This window comes from Misgurnus anguillicaudatus, chromosome 18 (assembly GCF_027580225.2).
Source record: "Misgurnus anguillicaudatus chromosome 18, ASM2758022v2, whole genome shotgun sequence".
Taxonomy (NCBI): Eukaryota; Metazoa; Chordata; class Actinopteri; order Cypriniformes; family Cobitidae; genus Misgurnus; species Misgurnus anguillicaudatus.
In genome coordinates, this window is record NC_073354.2 from 21,586,988 (window position 1) to 21,610,307 (window position 23,320).

Genomic DNA, 23,320 nt, shown 5'->3' on the forward strand with positions numbered 1-23,320 from the left:
CCACATCAGTGTACATTTTAGGACAACATTCAAACATATCACAACACCCAAGTCAGGTCATATTATCAAGCAATGATTTATTCTTTTCTTCAGCATACAATAAAAAGATATCACACTTTAACTTTTACAATGCAACAAAAATGCGGTTAAGTGCATTTCAAAACTTTGTGGCGGGCTCTGGTCTAAGGAAGTTAAACATAAATAAAACCATACGAGGTCATCTGTGCATACATTTTAAAGAATCATGTTAATACTCATTAATTTAGCATATAGCATGTAAAACCTCAGCAAATATTACAATTGATTCACAATGCACAATTGGTTAAATTTGCAGCATATGTACAACGTATTCCATAAAGACAAGCAGAAGCGTTCATTCACAGCCTTCATATGAATTTTTTCACAGCCAACTAGACATCTCTTGTTCAAACTTTGCTCGATCTATGAAAGGCTTATCAATGGATTTGATCATCAGCTCACCACAATAAACACACTGACTAGCTATGATGTCATCGATATCTGACTTGAGCTGCTCTCTGCTTCCCTGACCCTTTCCTAGGCTGACCGTATCATCTTCTTTAGGCCTATGCCTTGATTTGGTGGTTTGTGTGGTTGCCGCCAGCTTCTTCTGAAGCTCCTCCAGTTTATTCTGCTTGTCGGCAGCGAGGTTAGGGATGACTTCCTGAAGGAGACAATCATAATGGAACATGTGTCCGCACAGGAAGAGATAGAAAGGTCGATTGAGCAAGGGGAAATCACAAGTGGAACATTTATCCTGCGAATCCACCACCGCGTATTTGTTCCTCATCTCCTGGATGTCTTCACGGATACGTTTGGCGCTTTCTGTGGCCTCCTCCATTTGTTGTTTCAGCTCCTCGATGTGCTGGTTGTACTCCTCCAAAGAGTTGCAAATTGCCTCCTTAAAGTGGTCTATTGTAACAAAGTCTGGAAAGAAAGGCAAGATGTCTTCGATCTTAAGCAGGTTGCAACTTGACAGACAATTCATGGCCTTCTTTACATCCTTCTCTTCCTGGACCACATGGCGAGCAATCTTCAGCCAAAGCTTTTTCCTCAGTTCCTCGTCGTCTTCTGGAAGGTCAGCACATGACTTGGCCAAATCAACATCCACCTGAATGGTTAAACAAACATAACATTTTCAGATGCAAGAACCAAATAAAATAAAAAAATGTATAATTCATAGGAATTTTAAGCTTAAATACCTGTAGGGCAAGGTCCACCGCTTCTTCATAAAGCTCCATGATCTTGTAAACTAACACGCAGGCCTGAAGATAGCCATGTTCAGAACAAAGACGCAAGGCATATTTCAAATCATAGTGAATGTCTGAGACACACGTTCCTGCTTGTTCAAGGTACCATAACAGAGAGTCCGGCTTGTGTTTAGCGTAAAGCGAGAGTAAGTAATTGTGAATTGCCTCGTCTTCGACATCCATCTGATACACGCAGAACTCCATGTAACGGATGGTTTCGTTGATCTGCTGCATACTCCCCATCTGGCTGTAGTTTACTAATGCTGGGATCAGATTCTTTGGATCCAACCGCCGTCCCATTTGAATCCAAGCATCTACTACCTTTTTGGGAATGTGCTGCATAAGGACCGGAGAGAACTTGTAGAAGAGCCGTTCATCACAGTGCTTGGAAAGGACTTCTAATGCTGCACTATAGTCATCATGCTGACAGTAATGAGATATAACTCGTTCATAGTCCTGCATGATAACAGAAAAATAGACCATGTTGTCCACGTCACCGTGACTAGCGAGCAGGTCATATATAGTATTGCGATTATTGTAGAAGCACTCTTTATGTTTGCCGCTTTTAAGAAAAGAGCGAAACTCTTCGCGGGTTTCCTGAAACATGTGTTGTTTGCTCTCATCTGCCTCCAGCTGACCGAGTCGGTTGAGATATAATTCGGTCAGCCAGGTCACCAGTAGTGTGATCTGAGTCTTCTCACTGGGTTTCAGGTTGGTTAGCTTCTTAATCAGAAACTCTTTTAAAGCCTCGTCCTGCTTGGCCTCAATGAACTTCAATGCAATCTCTTCAAAATAATTTTGAGTGAGTGCATAACACTTAGCGCTTTCCAGGTAGCGTTTATTTTGGAAGCAGTGCTCCGCCTCCTTAGCCAGTACCATATCTAGACATTCTGGTCTGTCCTTGCAGTACTCTTTAGCCAGATCAAACTTACTCATGTTCATGTACATTTGCCAAACATCTCGTGCCTCTTTTTGAATGTGGTATCGAAAGACGGCTTTTTCCGTGTAAATCCACACGAGCCCTGTGACGGGATCTTTGATCATCTTTTTCAGTGAGCCAAATTTCTCTGGAAACACATCTTCGTGCACCACCTGCCCATTTAAAGTGCAGATACCCCTCACACGGTCAGGAAGCAAAAGCAGGAAATGAAACTGGGTGAGTACTATAGATATGGGCTTGATGAAGTTTAAATCTATATCCGACGTGTATTCCCACACCTGCACGTCACTGAGTAGCGAGTCAGGCCGTACGAAGTCTAGCTGTCCGTACAAAACCCCATTTCCCATCATCCAGGCGAAGGTCTTGGGGCAACTGCGAAGCTTCGACGTGTAGAAAGTGATCTCACTGTAGCCCATATTGACAGGAAACTCCTGGAAGCTGGGTAAGAGATCCTGGTTCTGAGCAAATATGGAGCTAAACCCCTGCGGCTCAGAGCCCTCTGCCAACTTTCCTACGAATTGAAACAGCCGTTTCCGCGTGGTCGCAACGATGAAGTACTTTGATTCCATGCCACGTTCCACCTCAAGGCAACAAACTGGCGCAGGCTTACCATCCTCCTCTAAAGAGTGAACCTGTTTGAAGTACTGGTCTGGGTTGGTATTGAAGAGACTGCCCTCTGAGGCAGAGATCTCAGCTTCGAAGATAATGCCCTGGCTGGTACCAACCAGAATCGGGCCCGTGTTGATCTCGGAACCTATTAATTTGTTCCAACCTATACTTTCTATCAGGTGACCTCTCCATCGAGCAAGACTTCGAACCTTCTGAGTGTTTCTGTTTAGGTATACGCATTCACTTGTAGTAAGACTGATGACTAGATGTGAACCTGCAACAATTGAAGAATTGCAAAAAGTAGGGGTGAACATACATTTAAAAAAGACAAGTTGCTAAAGAGCATGTCATTTCAACAACACGACATGAATAAGCACTGCATTTGTACGTTTAATCTTGTGCCTGTGCATTTATTTTAACATATCTGAATAAGGCTGAATAGCCTTCTTGAATTTGCCATTGCTGGTTAAAGGGATACACCAGCCAAGTTTAAAAATTACCCCAAGATTTACTCAACCTCAAGCAATCCGAGATACACATGTCCATCATCTTTCAGACAAACACATTTGGAGCTATTTTAGTAAATGCCCTTGCTCCTGCAAGCTTTATTATGGTAGAAAACAGGAAATAACTTCTGACATTTGATTCAAAAAAGTGTGTTCATCCTTCACAGAGGTAATCCACATGGCTCCAATGGGTAACAGATACAGATTTATAAGAAAAATATCCATATTTTAAGTATGCTGATAAACCATAATAACTAGCTTCCGGTAACGATACCACCTTGGACTTCATGAGAGTTTTAGTGAGCACTGGTTGCCACGGGTACATTGTGCAGTGACTCGTCAGTCGTTTGAGTACAAGGTGGCATTGTTACCGGATGCTAGTTATTATCATAGATATGTATAAAGGCTAGATGTGTTACGGCGGAGTCTCTAACATCATCACCTGGTGGTCACCTTACCACAGGCAGCTCGCCCACCCGTAGCATTGAGCTCCAAGGGTAAAGGCACTTCCAAATGACCACAACTTGCTCAATTTTCCACCAATTTTCAAACGGTTTGGTTTCTTACAAAAACTGGATGCTTTAACATGTTTCATGAAAAAAAATAGAATAAGTATGCAGTGTCATAGGTACATTTTTTATGTTAAGAACAAAGCAAACCGTTTTAAAATTGGCAGAAAATTAAGCAAGTTATGGTCATTTAAAAGTACCTGCACCATTAAAACTCAATGCTACGAGTGAGCGAGCACCCTGTGGTAAGATGACCCAAATTGGCCAGCAGCGCGGGTGAGTCTTTATACATTTCTATGGTTATTATGGTTTATTAATTTCAAAATATGGATATTTTTCTTACAAAATCGCATCGATTGCCCACAAAAGACCTCCATCAACCCCCTGAAGCCTGCGGACCACCTCTGTGAAGGATGAACGCACCCCTTGGAGTTTAATGTCAGAAGTTGTTCCCTGATCGCCGTTTTCTACAATTATAGCTAGAGTATTGCTTTAACTGCTATGAGGGAAATCTAATCAGACCCTTGATTGTATCTAATGCCATCTAATTTGGTCAGGATGCATTTACACAATAAGGTGTGAACATCAGCACGTAATTACCAGTGGGATCCAGGAAAAGCTTGTGCACTCTGCTGTCGTCCTTTCTTCCCAGTTCAATCTGATTTGGCTGATCAGGTTTTCCCAGATCAATTCTGAAAACAGAAAAAAGTATTATACATTCTGTAACTTTCCTATAAACATATGGGATCATTCACAACATTGTCATTGGAATAACTGGCAAAAAGAGGACCACCTAACCCATAGGAAAAAATACTATACTTTAGTAAAAATGTAGCGTAGTATATTAAAGTAATTACTACACTTATTAGTTAATGTATACTATAGTATTCTGCAGTATTAACTATAGTGAATTAATAAGCTATATTAAATACTGTAGCATTCTTTAATATTTAATATGGTTAAAAAAACCTGAATTAATCTGAACCCTGTCCGGGAAACTGCCCCTATAATATAGGAATATCATAGTACTGTTTTCTATAGTAATAAATGCTTAACTATTTTTTTATTACACTTTTTTTCATTTCATTCATTTAGTAATTGTCTTTTTTTTCCAAGTGTAATAAATCAGATTAAGTTATCACACTATGTGTGATCAGCAGATTAATATGCATTTGAAAGAAAATTGGCTTTAACTGTCCACATCCTTGCTCCTTAGTCATTTCACCAGCATTCAAACATATTTAAAATACAAATAATCACTCGTGACACATAACCTAATCAATGCAAAACTTATCAATCAACCTATTAAGTAGGAAGACGCGTCGATTAAGTACAGAAGGATGAAATAAGAGCTTCACCTCAGCAGGGTGTCTTTCCCGAGGCTCATGCATAACTGGTTGTTGCACACTGAAAAGTGGCTGATCCTTTCAGGAGGTGTGAAATCGATGCGCTGTTTGTTGAATATAGGTTTCTCTTCCTCCAACCTAACATTCACAAACCCTATGAATGACAAACTTTACGTCAAAACCACAATTACGTCCAAGCTAAGCGATATAGTGCTGTAATGTATCTAAAACACTACGTTATCAGGAAATGCCACGATGTTTTTGTACCTGAATGAGTAATCCCGATGTTAGCCGCTGACACGCGACTGTGTTGACGTATGTTCTGTGAATCTTCATATTGATCAAGAATAGACGCCATTGCAAATGATCCCAGAGTATTTACAATACGTACGGTATAAATAGCAAATATCGATTCGGTTGCATTGCATGTAACGATGTATTGAGATTTCTACCGGCTACTCCCACCTATAAAACACGCTAGCATGAGAGCTAACAAAGTATCCTGCTCATAAGCTATTTTAGTACGTTATAACGTAGCTCTAATGCATATAAAACAAAAACAAATTCATAAACAGCCTTAAATGATACTATATAAACTAAAATGACAGAAAAATAAGAATCCGAGAATGTTGCATGCAGGACTTGGTCAGCTGATGAATATCATGTGACTATCATGAATAGACACTACAAATACAGTTATTTTTATGTCCACCAAGTGGCACTGTAAAGTAAGGATTAAGTATAAGCCCTAGTGATTTTTTTTTACTATAGCCTACATATACATTTATATATAAAAAATATATTATAAAATTATATTTATATTAATAAAATACATTTGAATCCTGCTTTATTTCCTGCTTTAAAGTAATTTTTAAACTTTGTTTCTGTTGGGTTTTATTGTATTTTATTTTAAATAGTTTATTTTTTATTTTTAAATCAACCCAAACGAATAAACTTTTCCATTGAATACATAAAACACAAAAGGATTAACTAATAAAATGGCCCAACTGTGTTCAAACCAATGATTATAGGTTCGACGTCATGCGGCTCTGCGCAGACCGATCGATTTATTACATCAGAGTATCGCGATCAAAAGATGGACTCGAATCTCGCCGCAGCGTTACATGATTTCGCCACGCCCCCCACAACTCTCCTGTGGGAGTGTCTATGCAAAATCGAGCCTCTCTATCTATCGCCAGCTGATTCAAAAGCCACAGGTCCCGTCAAAGCTCAGAAAGAAAGTAGATTCAGCTCGTGAGTTAGGAAAAGTAATGAGTCACTCATCAAAGACGGACTCTTCAAAATCTTAACAAAGACGCAAATACGGTGGAGTTTAAAAAGTTTTCCTCAGGAAGTTTCTTCTTGGCTTTAATTGTTGGACATGCCACCTCAAATGGATTACTTTTACCAAGAGTCAAGAGTCCCGTCTGTGTGCCTAGAGCAAGAGGACGTACTGGAGCATACCATCAGCTGTATGCTGGTTGGAGATGGTGCTGTTGGGAAAACTAGTATGATTGTCAGCTACACCACTAATGGATATCCAACAGATTACAAACAGACAGCTTTTGATGTATTCTCAGGTAAGCATCTGATTTAATTTAACCCATTCTGGATGATTATAGTTTAGTAGGGAAATTAAGTGGATTATGATAGTAGGCTACTCAACAATTAACTTCTTTCTTTTTTTATTTAGGACAAGTTCAGGTGGATGGGACACCTGTGCGGATTCAGCTGATGGATACTGCTGGACAGGTAGTGTAAAAACTTTTGTTAATTTGTGTTGTCCATGTAAAATGATAAAAGTGATCTTAATTTAATTAAATGTAGAAGTTACACTTTTGAAATGTGACATTTTGAGAAAAAAATGAAGTAAAGCATTGTACTTTCGAAGTTCTTATCAGTCTTTGTCTGAATTACAGGAAGAATTTGATGAATTCAGATCATTGTCTTACGCAAACACGGATGTCTTCCTGCTCTGCTTCAGCGTGGTTAATCCCACGTCATTCCAGAACATCACCAAAAAATGGATTCCAGAGATTCGTGCGTGTAACCCGTCCTCTCCCATCATTTTGGTCGGAACACAATCGGACCTTCTGTTGGACGTTAACGTTCTGATAGACCTGGACAGGTACAAGGTCAAGCCTGTGATAGGCTCACGGGCACGGAGCCTTGCTGAGAAGATCAGGGCCGCCGAGTACGTGGAGTGCTCGGCCCTGACCCAAAAGAACCTAAAGGAGGCCTTTGATGCAGCAATATTTGCAGCTATTAAACACAAGGCCAGGAAAACCAAAAAAATGAGATTGTCGGACAGACGCGCCAAAGCTTTTTCCAAATGTAGCTGGAAGAAGTTCTTCTGCTTCATCTGACCCCGTGGGTCAAAATATGAACTGTTTACGTAATGTCTTAATTTATTTTGGACCGACGTTTTCTTATTGAAGTGCTTGATGGTTGATTTAGTTTATGGGTGGAGTTGTTTGCTCTGTAGGGAACTTCCGAGGAACAGAGTGACATTTGTGTCTTGCCTCAAACACTTTGGATTAAGGATGATTTAGTGTAATTCATATGCTGTATATGAAAAACAACTTGATGATTGACAGACCAAAGGCAATGTTGGGGAATTGTTTAAGAAAGCTACTCCCTTAGTCATTTATTGTTCACCAAAAGTACCCACCATATGTAAATGAGATGAATTTGCATGAGCTGGATAGCTGCCTATTCAAAGCTCTATAGGAGCTCATGTGGAGATGTCTCTGATGTTAGTGGAGACAAGACAGAGTATCGGTCTTATCTCCTTTGTCTTGGGTGCTACTTAGTCAGACAAACTCTTTTATATGCAACGGTCAACACTAAAAGCTGATGTGCGAGTTGTCTCCATCTTAAGTGATTGTGACCACATAAATGCAACATCACGCTTGTGGCGTCGCAGCTTGTTTATCTGATAAATCTCAGCTGAGGATTGTCTTGCAAATTGACATGGTAAAATAGGATTATTACGTTTGTGTGAAAATGGTTTCCTGCATCAGGGGGAAATTTGCTAGGCCTGTTCCTGACTTCCAAAGTTGGTTTAAGCATCGTGTGCAAAGTCAAACATATTTGTAAAGCAGGGAGATAAAAAGTACAGACACCCGCCCATTTCGTTGAGTTAGGTTATGCGTTTTTTTATCTATCTTAAATGGAGAATTCATTGATCTATTACAGACAGTGTGTACTTATCACAGAGTAAACAACACTGTCTTTGTTATAAATGTGCTTCTTGTGGAAGATATCTTTTTTTTTAATACTGTTTGTTTTTAACAGTTTTGCTTTAACAGTTTTAACTGTTCTGTTTTGATGCCCCAGGCAAGAAGGATGTAACGCTCAATCATTTTATCTGTTCGTCTTCACTGTTTTTGTTTCGCCTTTCGATCAAATTCAAGCAGCACTTTTATGCAGCATCCCCTACAGTGTTTCTATGCATTTTCTTAAAATACATTTTAAATGGCAAGATATTTGTAATACACTTTCAGCGCTGTTTTATAATGTAACGATTCACATTCATTGGATTTATCATTTTAACCCACTGCTAAGTGTTATGTATAAAACTTGTTCATTTACATAATCTTCTAATGTTCCTTTTATATATGAAATAAATGAACAAGATTTAAAAAGAGATATCACTTTTGTCTGAACTCTCAATACAAGTGATGATGTAATAAGCTGATGTTACAATATGAAAGGAATTAATTACACTGAATGATAATTGTTTGGGATGACATACATTTTCTTTTGAATTAGTAATTAAATGTCTTAGCTGGATCTTGTGTAGTTATGAGAACAAATATTACTTTATTTGCACATGCTATGAGCTACAAAATTATTTACACAGCGATATTAGAGATCAGAATACACTTCTAAAGAGCCTGAGAACTTCATGTAAATGGTCTTACAAATATGTTAAAAGGGTGTAAATGAAACAAACAGAGACATGGTGGGTACAGAAGGTATATTAATACATGAATTCACACTTCTGTGCTCTGAGATCTCATGGTGATGATATAGCTTTGCTTTATGTGGGAAAGTCATTCACCTTGAAGTGTAAAGAGAAGTGGATGGCGTCATTGTCTTTTCAAAGTTTCAAAGCCAAGATCAACATTTCTGATTGTATCTTATAAAGATATATGAAACTTTAAAAATGGCAAAAAGTGTTCCTAATTTAACATGGGAAACTGAAATGTCAAAATGCTACTGTAAAAAAAACATTAATTGGTTGTTAAAAACTGTAATATATTTAACAAAACATTACATTTAATTTTTACGGTAAAATAAAGTCAAATTAACTTTCAAGTAAATGGCATGAATTACCATATATTTTATAGTAAAAAATCTCTTAAATATTTAATGGGATTATACATGTATTTTACCGTAAATTATCATTAAAATTATGGCTTTCCTAAGTCAAAAATACAAGTCACCATAAAATGTATGGTGAAAACAGTAAAAGGACATTCCCTGTCTGCCTCACATTAACTATGATTTCTTTTCTTTGTTTTGTGTTGATTAACTAATGTTTATAGCATTATTTTCATGCCACATATGTTACCATCATGGTGTTTTCTATTTGTGTGAATGACACTGTGAACCATCTCTACATGTATTTGCAAAGATCTATGGCCACTTGTGATGAACTTTGATTAAGCATGCGGCCGCCCGTTTTACGACCTGTGTTATGGTATTAAACTGTATATTAGATTTACATTAACATATAGTTGAGGAAAATACACAAATTAGATCAGTAAAGTATAAATAGCTTTGCTATAAAAATATAATTAAGAAATGTAAAATATACAAAACTTTGCTGTAATGAAAAACAATGCCACCATACTTTTCACAGTTTATAACTGCAAAGTTGTTTACATTTTTCCTGTTTTTTTTACAGAAGTTTTCGTGCAACCACAGCTACACTAAATAGCAAAATAAAATCATAGGGGAACCATTTTAGTGATATAGACGGTTTCATCGGACGCACGTTCGTTGACGCGATACACGTATGGATCCGAACTTTACTTCCGGTTTCGTTTTTTTTTAATGATCTGACTAGTTGCTAAACTGATCTCTTGAACAAATGCCTCGTCGAAAATAACAAATGTTTTGGTTTCCTAGGTAATCTATCTGTTGTTTTAAACTACGTTTAAAGAACTTTGTTGTTATTTATTCCTAGCGGAGTTTACCGGAAGTTACGTGCGAACCACGACAGCAGCTTGTTTATGTTGTTACTGCTGAAACCGTCTATATAGCACATGTAAAGCACCTATGATATATGATATAGTTAAGCAATATCGCTCGAGTAGGAGTGTGATATAGCTCTATATCATCACGGCTGTGATTAGGCCAGAGGCACGAGGCCGCAGGCCGAGTGCCGGAGGCAATCACAGCCGTGATGATATAGAGCTATATCACACGACTCCGAGAGCGATATTGCTTTTATACAACAGTTCGACGGCACACGTTTGAAAAACGAAAACTAGAAAACAACAACGGAGTTATTTTAAAAGCCTCTTTGTTTGAGAACTACTTCTTCCGCCACGGATTTGAGGGCGGCCAGAATGACAGGTAAAACTTTCGGCTGCTTTGAAGCTCATAACAACTCAATAGACGGAAAAGCCGTTACTTTATATTACCGTTTCTTGGTCACAAAGTGTAGTTTTAAGATTAGTTCAGTCGAGAATGTATATGTATTATATTTAAATCTACAGTCGATTAGTAAAGATAGCGCCTGTTTGAACGTTTGCTTAGTGAGATTCGGTACGAATGAGAACCAAAGCATGAGCGGACATCAGTGTTCACTCGCCCCGCTGACCACCGCCCTCTCTGGGCTACATTTCTGACAGAGATACCCCGGCTCTCATGTTGGCCTTGTTTGTTTATGATCGTCAAAATGAGATCAAATCAGCAGTATTTGGTGTCATGATCAAACTATTACTTGTTTTTTAATTCATATTTAGTGTCTTTTGTGTTGTTATTGTTTTGGCGCGAGTTAAAGTTAATAAAACTACTTGTATAACGTTACTATTGCTTTCTCATTTATTCTTAACGTGATACGAGCACTCGATTATTATTATTAAACTTTGTTCTTGTCAGTACTATACAAAACGGTTTTTTATAAGTGTCAGAGAGATGTTTTTGCATGCTGCTTATAAATATATCAGTGGCGATATCTCATAACATGTTTTAATAGTCACGTCACGATAAAGTAAATGATCAATGTCCACATTTAAAAGCTGCGGGGCTTACCTGCAGTTCCACGGTGTTTTCGCGTTCTGATAAGAAATATAGCTCCAGAAAAAAAACGAGTGTTTATATTCCTCTTTCCAAGTGTCCACACGATGTGACAAGACATTTCTCCCATTAAGTTTAACGTAACATCCAAGAGCACTGATCTTTGACAGAATAATACTTCTGATTGGGGATTCACAGACTGATTTATGAGCTAGTAAACTAATGAGACACACACACGGAGAGTGATTCAAACAGCGCGTCTGTGTTTTTCCATTCAGAGATGAGCCTGCTTAGGACCTCCATTCACTAGGTGGCGGAATGATACGAAAGGTGAAGCGGTTACAGTGACGATATTAGCACAATATCGCATAGGTCTTAGCCAATCAGATTCGAGAACCAGAAAGAACTGTTGTATAACACCATATAGCACAAGATATGGTTCTATATAGCACAATATGGTTCTACACAGGTGCTACACAGGTACTACATAGGTGCTATATAGCACTTAAAATGGTTCCCCTATGATTACAAGCCAGTAAACCACTTTTAGTATTTAGCACCGTTTGTTTTTAGAGTGTACCGGTTGTTTACCATAAAAACAATAAAAAATGTACAGTGATGGCACAGTCCCTGTACTATCTATGACTGCTATAATATCCAATCAATCACGTACAACATTTTCCTGTAACAAACTGAATCAGAATTTGAACATCTGTCAGTCTATTTACACATTTGACAGACTCTTGTGATGGTATTGCTCACATATGAGACAAAGTTGAATCACTTCTGCACACAGCCACTTTCATTCTTCTGTAGAGCACAGTATATCCTGTTGCACAACTTGACTCAGTTCAAATGTTGTACTATAAGTGATCTGAGATGGATTATGAGGGCAGGTGGCACCGCTCCTAACAATGTGAAAGATTAAATGACGCACGACCCAATGCTTTGATCCGAGTCAGAAAGAAGGACATCAAACAGTTCAGTACTTTCACACATAGCACTTTTTTGGGGACTTTTGGGGATTTTGGAAAAAAATAATTCCTAAGAGAGTTAATAAAAAAATGAAAAAGAAATTACTTTAAATGTATTAAATGTGGTTGCTGTTAACCTTGAATATTCATAAACGTAAAAGTAAAACTCTTGTTTTTTTTTTAAGAGGATGTATTTGTATTTCCAAGACTAGAATGACACCACTTTCCACATGTTGAGCAACAGAGGCCAGGACTGACAGGTTTAGGTTCCCATGAGTGCTGAGGTGTTCATCTGACTTTGTGGTTAAGGAACGGTTACTCACTCTTTGTTAGGTTTCTTGCCCGCCCCCTTTCCCAGGACTCAGACTAAACTGACTAGTGCCTCCTCTGGCACAGCGCCAGTTTCAGACTGTGAGTTTCACTCATGTCATATTTATCTACAGGCCACCTGACAGCAGACAGGTACATACACTCACAGACCCGGCCTATTCCTGGTCATCCAGTCACTGCTTACAGTTATGCCAAAGGCTGCTTGGCAAACAGAATGTTACACAGCCATGTGTGACCTCTTCGTGACAAGTGATATTTTTTATATCAACACAATGACAAATTCTGTGAAATTCAGGCTTAATTCTTATAATCTATTTTATGAGATATTAAGAAGCATCAAAGTTGAATAGTCATTGATTTTACATTGATTTCAATCTTTGACATGGTCTTACGCAGCCAATATTAAAGATATCAAGGTTAAATTTTCACAGTATGTTCTTTACATTATATAGGATCAGGATATAGGTTTTTTAACTGGTGCTTTATTTGCACACTGGGTTATTTTTGACCCATGTCGAGAAATTTTGGACAGAACACATGCTGGTTTAAAAATTACACAATGTTGGGTTGTTGTTGTGCATGCCAGGTTATAATTACTCAGCAGTTGGGTTAGCATTGGGTCAATTTCAACCCAGCAACGTCCAATATTTACCCAACATGGGTCATAAATTTATAAATACGAATAAAGCAGAAGGCAAATTTACTATGCAAATATTACGGCGCCAATATTGTTGTGGATCTGATCCCTGGAGAAAGGGAAAAGTTTTAATCAGGAAAATAAAAGCAGCAATAAGCAACTGCTCGAGGGCTTTTCTTGAACCTTGGGATGCTGTCTGTAGATTCGCCTGTTGGCAATATCGTTGCACACTCCCACACTCCCTGTCATGTTTATTTGATTCATCCCCAGTTTCGGGTGTGTGGCTTATAATCTGTTATGGTTTCAGTTCTCACACATGTACTGTAGGACAGTGCAAAATCTGTTACTTGTGTAAGGACACAGATAATTGGTAAACAGTCATGTGATCCTGCAAACACTGATTGCATGATAACGTGCATGATGGATTACCTCATAGAGGAGACTGTCAGTGAAGTGCGCTTGATTCGTTGCGAATCATGAATGTTCCCTTCAAAGAAATCACGCTATACCCCGATTCTTGATCTTCTGATGAGCTGATAATGACTTCAAAGATTTGATATAAGCCTTTATTCGAATGTTGTTTCTTTGACATGATTGGACTGTTTGGTGTGATGGTATCATATGGACCATTGTACTAAATCAATGACGTTTGTCATATGGCATTGATATATTGTTCTTGTCCACGTTATAGTTTGACCTTTTGAAACTCTTTGAAAAGTGTGCTGACTGACAAAAGACTTTGTCAGACTTGGTCAATATAACAACAAAGATGCAATCTTGCAACATGGAACCTGATCTGTTACAAAACCTAGAAGCATTTTAAAGCATTATTATGGCCACACTCCTGATACAAAAGCCGTTCTGAAAAGTTTCAAAAGAGTTCGTTTTTGCCAAATTCATGCATGTATCATTTATTAAAATGGAAATTCCATAATGCATTGCTAACCATTCACAGAGGTGCCATTAAAGCGGTGGTTCGCAAACTTGTGGTGCGCAAGATGGCGCCCCCAGTTTTATGATATTTTGTAAAATACATTAAATTCGGTGTAATCAAACCTCAGGAAAATATGAACAAGAGCACTACATTGTATCATTTAATACATTTTAATTTAATACAACTTTGAGATTGTTTTATGTCATACATTTTCTTTGGGGGGGGCGTAAATGGATGCATCCTACACAAGGAGGGGGGCATGCCAAAAAGTTTGCGAACCACTGCATAAAGTAAAAACACTGCCATTTCTTATAATGTTGAGATGGCGCTAATTAATTCTGATAGGTCCATCAAGGTGTCTGAGAATCAGGAGACGGTGCCTTTCTCACACTTGGAGGGGTGGATTTTGATTCTTGTAAGAACAAGATAAAAACAGCAACTAACAGAATCCCACACTTCCCACTTATCTGAGCCAGAGAAAGATGTAGTCATCAAAACACATATGCATGATTTCTCACGACCTTGCTGAAATGTCATCACCATTCATCCAGCATATTTCCACATAAGCGAACACTATAACTGCAAAGCAGAATGCATTCACTGATGCACTGAATTTTAACATAACACACCTAACAAAATCTATTTGTGCAATGCAATCAGCTTGGTGTTGATTTGGGAAAGACATGGTTAAATAGATAGTTCAGCCCAAAATCACATACAAATCATCCAGGGGCGTCATGCACCATTTTTTTAAGGGGGCACAGTGTGCATACACAGACATCAAACGAAATATTATAAAGCTTTCAGTTTTTTCCATGGCACTTACTTTTCTAACAATCTGAACACCCCTGCTTTCATGCAAAAACCTCCAAAATAAAAGTGTTGACTAACTTTCATATTAAATACTATTTAATCGGAATAATGACATATTGGTATCATATTTACATCTGAAACTGAATGTTTTATTTATTTAAGTTTTAATAAATGACTTGTTTAATTGTGTCATTAATGCATTTTGCACAACAACTGCATTATCCTATAAAATTAATGTAATTTTAAATCCATTAAGTATATAAACAACTAAAATGACATAAGCTATAGGCACGTGATTTATTTTAATGTTCAATAATGATTTTGAAAATGTATAGCAAAAATTATTACAAAAACGCATTATTGCCTCAAATTTTGTGTGATTCTGTGCCCCCGTGAACTATATGGCGAACTTTGACGTTGTACTAAGATGAATCTAGAAATCTAATACAATGTCGAGACGGTCACATTTTAGACCATACATTTTCTATACAAAGGAGGTTAACTGCACGTACTGGTGTTTGGAAGTATTGTGAGCGTTTCTTACATGTTTTAATTCCCCAGCAAAATGCAGCAGCCCGTGACCGCGCTAATGACGTCTGCGACTGCGCTATCTGCAGGGGCTGCCGCCAGAATAAAGTAATGTAACACGATCAAAACAGCGAAAAATCTCCAAAAAGTGACAAGGATGCAGCACATCATTGATAATATTGTGCATATTAAACATATTAAAAGACAAATAACAGATTAATGGACGCTTCCTTGATTTTGAGGTTGCATGCAAAATCCATTTGGCTCAAAAAAAAACAAGGGGGCACGTGCCCCCTCAGTTTGAATGGGCATGATGCCTCTAAAATCATCATTTCTTTTAATTCACATCATTTGTTAAAAAACAGCAGTATATTCCCTAAAATGTTCTTCCTTGTGTTTCACGTAAGAAAGAAAGATCTGGAATGAGGGTGACTAAATGACACATTATAAAAAAAATGTTGCTGCCTTACATTTTTTTGTTGTTGTTGTTTAATCAACTCAGATTTACTTATTTATTTTCAAGAGATGAGTTGTTTCAACGTATAAAATGAAGTAAAAAATGAGTTGATTAAACAAATGGGTATGCGCAAAGTGACATCAGTTTGCTCAGAAAAGTCCCATGAGACTCTTGAGGTTTTCCAGGGATTAAAATAAAGAGAATGTGCAGATTTTTATCATTATAGGGTGTTTGTGTACACACAGAGGTGACACACAATACGTTCAAATAACATATACAAGTGAATTTCCCATATTAGATGACCTTTAAAACTGTAAAATACAAACATTAAGTTTGATAGTCAGAGGTCAATGATTCTTGACACTAAGCTAAAAATAGAGAGCAACTCCAACATGATCCTCATAATCCTTTGTCAAAATGATCTGAGAGATTCCTAACCTCTGTATTCTCATTAGCCTGATAGCTCCAATCACAGTGTTACTATACGAATGCCATGTATGCAGAATTGGCATGTCGGTCAGCTGTATATTTTTAGTTCCAATGACATCTACCAAAAGTTTAATTGCGACTCGCTTATTCATTAAGAAGGAATGGGACATGTGAGCCAGTTTTTAAGAGCCTAACATACTTTTCATTGTTAAAATGATGAAAAACACGCTCACGTGTATTATTGGAAAGTAGGGGTAAACCCAAAATGAGTTGTGTAATTGTAATGGTATCTATTTAGTGTTCAGAAAGCAAACAATATGTAAGGCTTCACTAAAATGCATGGCTAGTTCATGACTAATCCACATTCTCAGAAATAAATGTATAAAAATCGTCACTGGGTCGCTTAAAAGGTACTAATATGTACCTTTGAGGTACCAATATGTATCTCTAGGGTACCCACGTGTACCTTTGAGCTACCAATATGCACCTTTTAGGTTCAAAAGTGTGCTTTTTGAAAACCTACCGCCCCAGTGACAACTTGTGTACCTTCTTTTTTCTAAGAGTGCATTATGTAGGCCAGCTCCATTAAAATATAAAACTGCCTGTACGTATTAGGCTACTGATATGACCGATTTCTTATTTTATGTGGGTGTATATCATTAAATTATTATTTTTTAAATTACTATACATTTTTTTACCTTTACTAATAAGGAAATAATTTTTGACAGCACCTTTCATCTTCTTTTCAGCGGTAATTCTTCGAGTTAACTGTTTAATAAGTTTGTGAGCTCTGCCATTTTCCGACCCTAAATGTGATGAGTATAAGTGTTGCCAGTTCATGAAGACACAATCAATAAAGTGCATTCAGACCAAATGTCACCGATAGATGTAGACTGAAGATTTTTCAAAAGGAAGTTTGCACGAGGCTTACGACTTACAAAGCAGTGCTCACCTGACCGGCTTTACAAGCTTTGTCTCACACAGATCATCTTAAAAGCCACCGAGTCAAAAAAGCCGGTCCGACTGGAAGAACGTCTACTCTATCTGCCCTGCCTTTGGATCAGCTCACTTATGGTGAGGTAATGTGAGCGGAGAGCTGGGTTAACACATCAACATCCGCTTGCATAGACTAAGACAATGATATCTATTGATGATTAACAGCTGTCACATCAGTCATATTAAACAGATAACCAGCATTTAATCCATAAGGAAACACAAAATTTCAAAATTTAACCAAGGATGTTGCTTAAAAAAATGTATCAACTTATTGAAATTGAAATAGAAAATTACTTCACTTAAAAGATTACGAATTTTCAACATTCACTTTGAAAAACATCATTTTTTAAGTTAATCCAACTTTTCACTTTTTACAATGTAGCAAGCCTAACCTATCATATTGCAAATATCAGAATGTAGATTCGTATAACAAAAGACTACCTAAATTTCCCCTTATAGATCAATACATTTACTCATTCGTCTTCATCATATCCATCATCACTATTGATGATGTCATGTCCTATGATGTCCCAATTAATTACTCTTATAAACAGATTTAAATGTGCCTGATCGTGTTTCCCTATTAAATCTAGCACAAAAAATCATTTTCAGTAGTTTATTTACAGGAAATATTCAAGCTGGGTGTGTATCTTAAAGAATACACTTATAATTATGTCAATGCAACCTGTTTTTCTATTGTATTAAACTGAGTGATCGCACTTGGTCGCGACTGACCTAATGTCACGAAAACAGCTGCTTATTTCCATTCCCTTGAAGTCGGGGGCTTGGAAGTAGCAGCTTGGGAAATGATTTGTCTGGTGGATCTGCCGGCGATCCGGTAGATATTTATTTCTAGGTGAAAGTTCAAGGGGAGGCAGATGGAAACTACACCAAGTACCAACCTCGGGGAGGAAGAGCTTGCATGTGCTGAGCTCAGAAAGAAATTGTTTTATGATGGGCTACAGTCAACGTGTTTAAAACAAACCAGTTGATAAACTGGTTAAGGAAGAGCTTCTACGTCCCCTTGGGTCGGTTCAGGTGACAAATAATACACAGCCACGACACCTGTTCTACGCTTCGGGGTAGACTTATGAAGACGGGCTGAGAGATTGGTTTGCTGGTGAGTTTTGAGGCAAAATTCGAATGAAAACTTGAAGCTGTAGGGGTGGGGTCTAAAGGCTTTCTGGTTTAAGTTCCAGTAACAGTTTTGTTATTCAGAGAGGTATGGGGGATGGAGAGCATTCAGAAAGCACAGCAGTGAGTCTTTAAAGTACAGCGTCCTGTAGACTTGCAGCTCGGTCAAAATATAGGAAGGACAGTTGAGATTCAACTGCTAAGCTTTTGAGAGGGCTTTATAATACACCGTCTCTCTCCTGGATTTAATTGGCATGATAATTTTCTTCTGAATGAGGATTGAAATATCCGCCATTTGTTATTTTGGGTATCTGTGTAAATACTCGTTGGACAGAATAAAAACAGCAGATATAGGCCTACTGTGATGCTTAGCAAAATACAGCTAATCACCTGTCATAGATATATACATTAGAGCATGCGTTATACATTCTAAGCATGCGTCAAAACCACCGCCATCTTAGAACAGGGGTCTTGTCATAGGAAGTAGCTAGTTAACGCTGCTATCTCCACCTGTACTTCGAATTTATGGACAATGCCGGACTTTAGTGCTGCATATGTTAGGCCTAGCACTATGCATTATAGTTAGAAAAGTGTCTGATTGTTGGAACCAACCAAAAGAAAACCTAGAAAATCGCACTCATGACGATTTATGGTCTTTTTTATTTCCGTTACACCATTGCCTACAATTACGCTGATGCAGGGCTCCCCTGTTTCAAGATGGCGGCTCTATTTGACGCATTCGTTTCCAATGAACTGCCGTAGCCAAGGCGACATCTAGTGTACATATCCATAGATATGTATAAAGGCTATGTGTTACGGCGGAATCTCTAACGTCATCACCTGGCGGGAATCTTACCACGGGGAGCTTGCTCAGTCGTAGCATTGAGTTTAATGGTGCAGGTACTTTAAAATGACCATAACTTGCTCAATTTTCTACCAATTTTCAAACGGTTTGGTTTCTTCAAATGTTATTAAAGTGGCTATAATTCTGGATGCTTTAACATGTTTCATGAATTTTTTTGTTTTTGTATAAGTATGCAGTGTCATAGGTACATCTTCGACTTTTAGAACAAACCAAACTGTTTGAAAATCGCTAGAAAATTAAGCAAGTTACGGTCATTTAAAAGTACCTGCACCATTAAAAATCAATGCTACGAGTGAGCGAGCGCCCTGTGGTAAGATGGCCGTCAAATGCGGACGTCCCACTCAATTGGCCAGCAGCGCGGGGAAGACGTCTAGCCTTTATACATATCTATAGTACATATCTATGATAACCTATAAAGCCTTAAAGGGACACTTCACCCATTTGCATTAAGCTTTGTAGAACCCCAGACATGTTTTTGAAAGGTCATGCATCATTTCCTCAGTTGCCGCACAGATTTCAGTGTTGCACTTCCTTCTTTCAATGATGTAAAAATCATCATTTTGCATTATTGAAAGAAGAAAGTCCAATATCTTTGTTGAGGGAGTGAGACTACAAACACCTCTTTTCTCGGTCAAATAGGCACCAAATTCGAAATGTATGTTAAATTTCACCTACAAATATAACACACTTTTAATAAAGATTAATGTTTCTACGAGTGAAATGCTCCTTTAAATGGCCTAACATCTTCGTATCTTCAAGAATTACTATCAGAATACAATCCATTGCGTACACTGTTGTCACAAAATTCTGGTTACTTAATTATCCCTAAAATATCAAAGGTGTCTAAAGGTGGGAGATCATTTTCCTACTTAGCCCCTAAGCTCTGGAATGATTTACCAAACAATGTTTGAGAATCAGACACAGTCGAATCAATTTAAGTCTAAACTAAAGACACTAAAGACACAGGTTAAACAACCCAGCATTTACACCATGAAACAAACACATATATTTCCGGAAAAAAGCAACTTAGTTCGTCCATCTTGCAAGTTAACAAATGCCTACAAAAAATGCCGGCCCCTGACAAGATGATTGCAGCTGGAGAAGGGAGTTGCTCCGGCGGTCCGTATTCTATCACCAGGGTGTTTTTCTGTTGCTTATAGTCTGTGAATGTTACACCTTGCACACAGTAAAAGCCCACGGGGAGCCTGTGAGCAAAAGCACGGGGAACTCCCAAACACAGCGGGGTTCCAGCACCCTTCCCACACAACCGTGATTCCCTCCAAAAACAGCCCATCCTTCAGGCCATCAGAGATAGCCATTCAATTCTGGATGCGAGTGAATGGCACTTTTATTTACATTCTTTAACTTTTGCAAAATAAAACTGGAAGCACTCAGGAGTCATCATAATTATAGTTGTAAATAGAATGAGAAACACACGCATCATAAAATCTGAAAAAAAAGTGCTTATGAATTTGCAAAGATGTAGTGTTTAAGTCATCGGAAAGAGTTAAAAGGACACACTATAAATGCATTAATACATCAACTAGCAAAGTAATGAGTGTAATTCATTTGGAAAAAAAGTGCTGATGATGGAAAGTTTATGACTGTTGGCTGGCTGGAGGGTGTAGGAGGGTCACCGACACCCCCTGAGCTCAGTTCCTGGGAGGTTCACACCTCCAGGAGGGATGATTATCCCATCAGGAGCATCTTCACAGCAACCTAACAGGATCATTTCAAACCCCTGAGTTGTTTTCACAGACACTATGGGTATGGTCACTCCAAATGGTCAGGGGGAAAGAAGCAGTGCATCTTGGGAACCAGTATTTGAATAACAACAAGGTCTTTGAACTCTGACCTCTAGGTTCCTCTCGTGCCCAATCCTCGATTTAAGTCAGAGGAGCATCCGTGTGGGCGCTGAGAATTGCTTTCAAAAGCGAAGGCAAAAGTTTCACTGTGTGTAAACACAAAGCAGCAAGCTCACAAATAAACAAGGGTGGTTTCTCTTTTCCAAACAGGTAAACCTGAATGACGGCTCTCACCCTGGAGCATGCAACAGGCAGCGAGTTCTTATAAGGAACTTGCGGTTTATAAAAACAGCACGGAGGCGATATGGAAAACAAGTGTTGGTGAAATACATAACGGTAAACACAGAAACAAAGACCAGTTTTGTGTTTCGTGCGACTGCAGAAGGCAGTTTGAGTTGGAATGATGGATGTTTGCAACAGCTGCTCCCCAGAAATAATATGAAACTGATATAGCGAGAAAGCTTCACTGGCCTTCTGTTGTCTGACCTCTAGTCTGGACAGACGGCGTACAGTATACATTTCCATGTCATGACATTTAAGCACGATTCTGGATAGCAATTAATTCAACCATGTTTAACGTTTCATCACGTAGGTAACTTTGATGCTTTCAATAGAGATTGAACACAATTGTTGCTTTGAATACAATTGTTGACACACGGTTACAGTCGGATTAACCTGTATGCCGTTTCTCAGACATGAACTGCTCGGGACGAAAACAATTCCTGACAAAAGCAGTAACACAATTGAATGCTGACCCACCAAAGGGTAAATGAGATGGATTAGCATAATCCCTCAAGTGACCCCCAACAACTGTGACCAAATAAGATCTGCGACAAAGCTGAAAAATAAATTAAAACTCAACTTTTTAGACTTTTTCTTTTTAACTTTATTTTACAGTAAACATAACATTTATTTGCAAGTGTCATTTAAATTACAGTGGTTTTATTTTCATTTATCTATAAATATGAAAAATAAAATGTGTATTTGAAATACTAAACCAATCATTAAAACATTCAATTGTTGAAATCAGCACCAAACAGGAAATATATTTATTTTATCATTAACATCTAATTAACTAATTTTGTTCTGAATTTTATTCCAGATCCAAAAATTGGCACACATGTCCCCCTAGTGGTTGTTTTCAGAAGGAAACCGTCAGCTTTGTAAATGAATCTATTTTACAGTTTTTAATATATACAAAAAAACATTAACAACATGTAGAAAAGTGTAAAAATCAGCAGGAGTGTAGTTTATGTATGAAGACAAGAATACAGTAAAAAACACACAAAGGAATACTAAGGGGTGGTTTCCCAGAAATGGCTTATCCTAGTCCTAGACTAAAATGTATGTTTGAGCTGCCTTAATTTAAAAACATCTTGCCCTGACATATCTAACATACATTAATTTTAATCTAATTTTAATCTGGATTAATCTAAAGCCTATACGGGAAACTGCACCTATATTAGTAAATAATAATGTTCTTAAATAAACCCTGACTATTAACTTTTACACTGCAAAAAAATGACTTTCTCACTTAGAATTTTTTGTCCTGTTTTCAGTATAAACATCCAAAAATTCCCAAACCAAGATGTTTCTCTTGATAAGCCAAATGACCCAAGAAATTAAGTCCAGCCTCCAGACAAAAACTATACAGTTCAAGTGAATTTTGCAAGCAAAAATATCTGCCAATGGGGTGAGAAAAAGAATCTTGAAACAAGTTTTTTTTTCTTAAACACTTAATTCAAGCAAAACTTTCTCACCACATTGGCAGACATTTTTGCTTGTTTTAAGCACAAATTCACTTAAATTGTATAGTTTCCGTCCAAAAACCAGACCCACTTTCCCAGGTCATTTTGTTCATCAAGATAATATATATTGATTTAAGATTTTTTTTTTAGATATTTATACTAAAAACAAGACAAAAATACTTAGTGAGAAAGTGACTTTTTGCAGTGTATAACAAAGTGGTAACAGTGAATAATACA

At 37.8% G+C, this 23,320-nt stretch overlaps 2 protein-coding genes across 2 annotated transcripts; one reads left to right on the forward strand and one right to left on the reverse strand.

Annotated features, from left to right (window-relative positions):
* Positions 1 to 57: 57 nt before the first annotated feature.
* vps18 (VPS18 core subunit of CORVET and HOPS complexes) lies at positions 58 to 5,856 on the reverse strand. The gene is made up of 5 exons (XM_055186046.2): positions 5,446 to 5,856; positions 5,191 to 5,332; positions 4,433 to 4,524; positions 1,221 to 3,091; positions 58 to 1,129 (listed from the first exon to the last, which is right to left on the reverse strand). Exons 1-5 carry the CDS (start codon positions 5,534 to 5,536, stop codon positions 401 to 403), a joined length of 2,925 nt encoding a protein of 974 aa, XP_055042021.1. The 5' UTR covers positions 5,537 to 5,856; the 3' UTR covers positions 58 to 400.
* Positions 5,857 to 6,364: 508 nt separating this feature from the next.
* rhov (ras homolog family member V) lies at positions 6,365 to 8,829 on the forward strand. Its single transcript, XM_055186047.2, has 3 exons — positions 6,365 to 6,758; positions 6,872 to 6,930; positions 7,098 to 8,829. Exons 1-3 carry the CDS (start codon positions 6,560 to 6,562, stop codon positions 7,542 to 7,544), a joined length of 705 nt encoding a protein of 234 aa, XP_055042022.1. The 5' UTR covers positions 6,365 to 6,559; the 3' UTR covers positions 7,545 to 8,829.
* Positions 8,830 to 23,320: the final 14,491 nt, after the last annotated feature.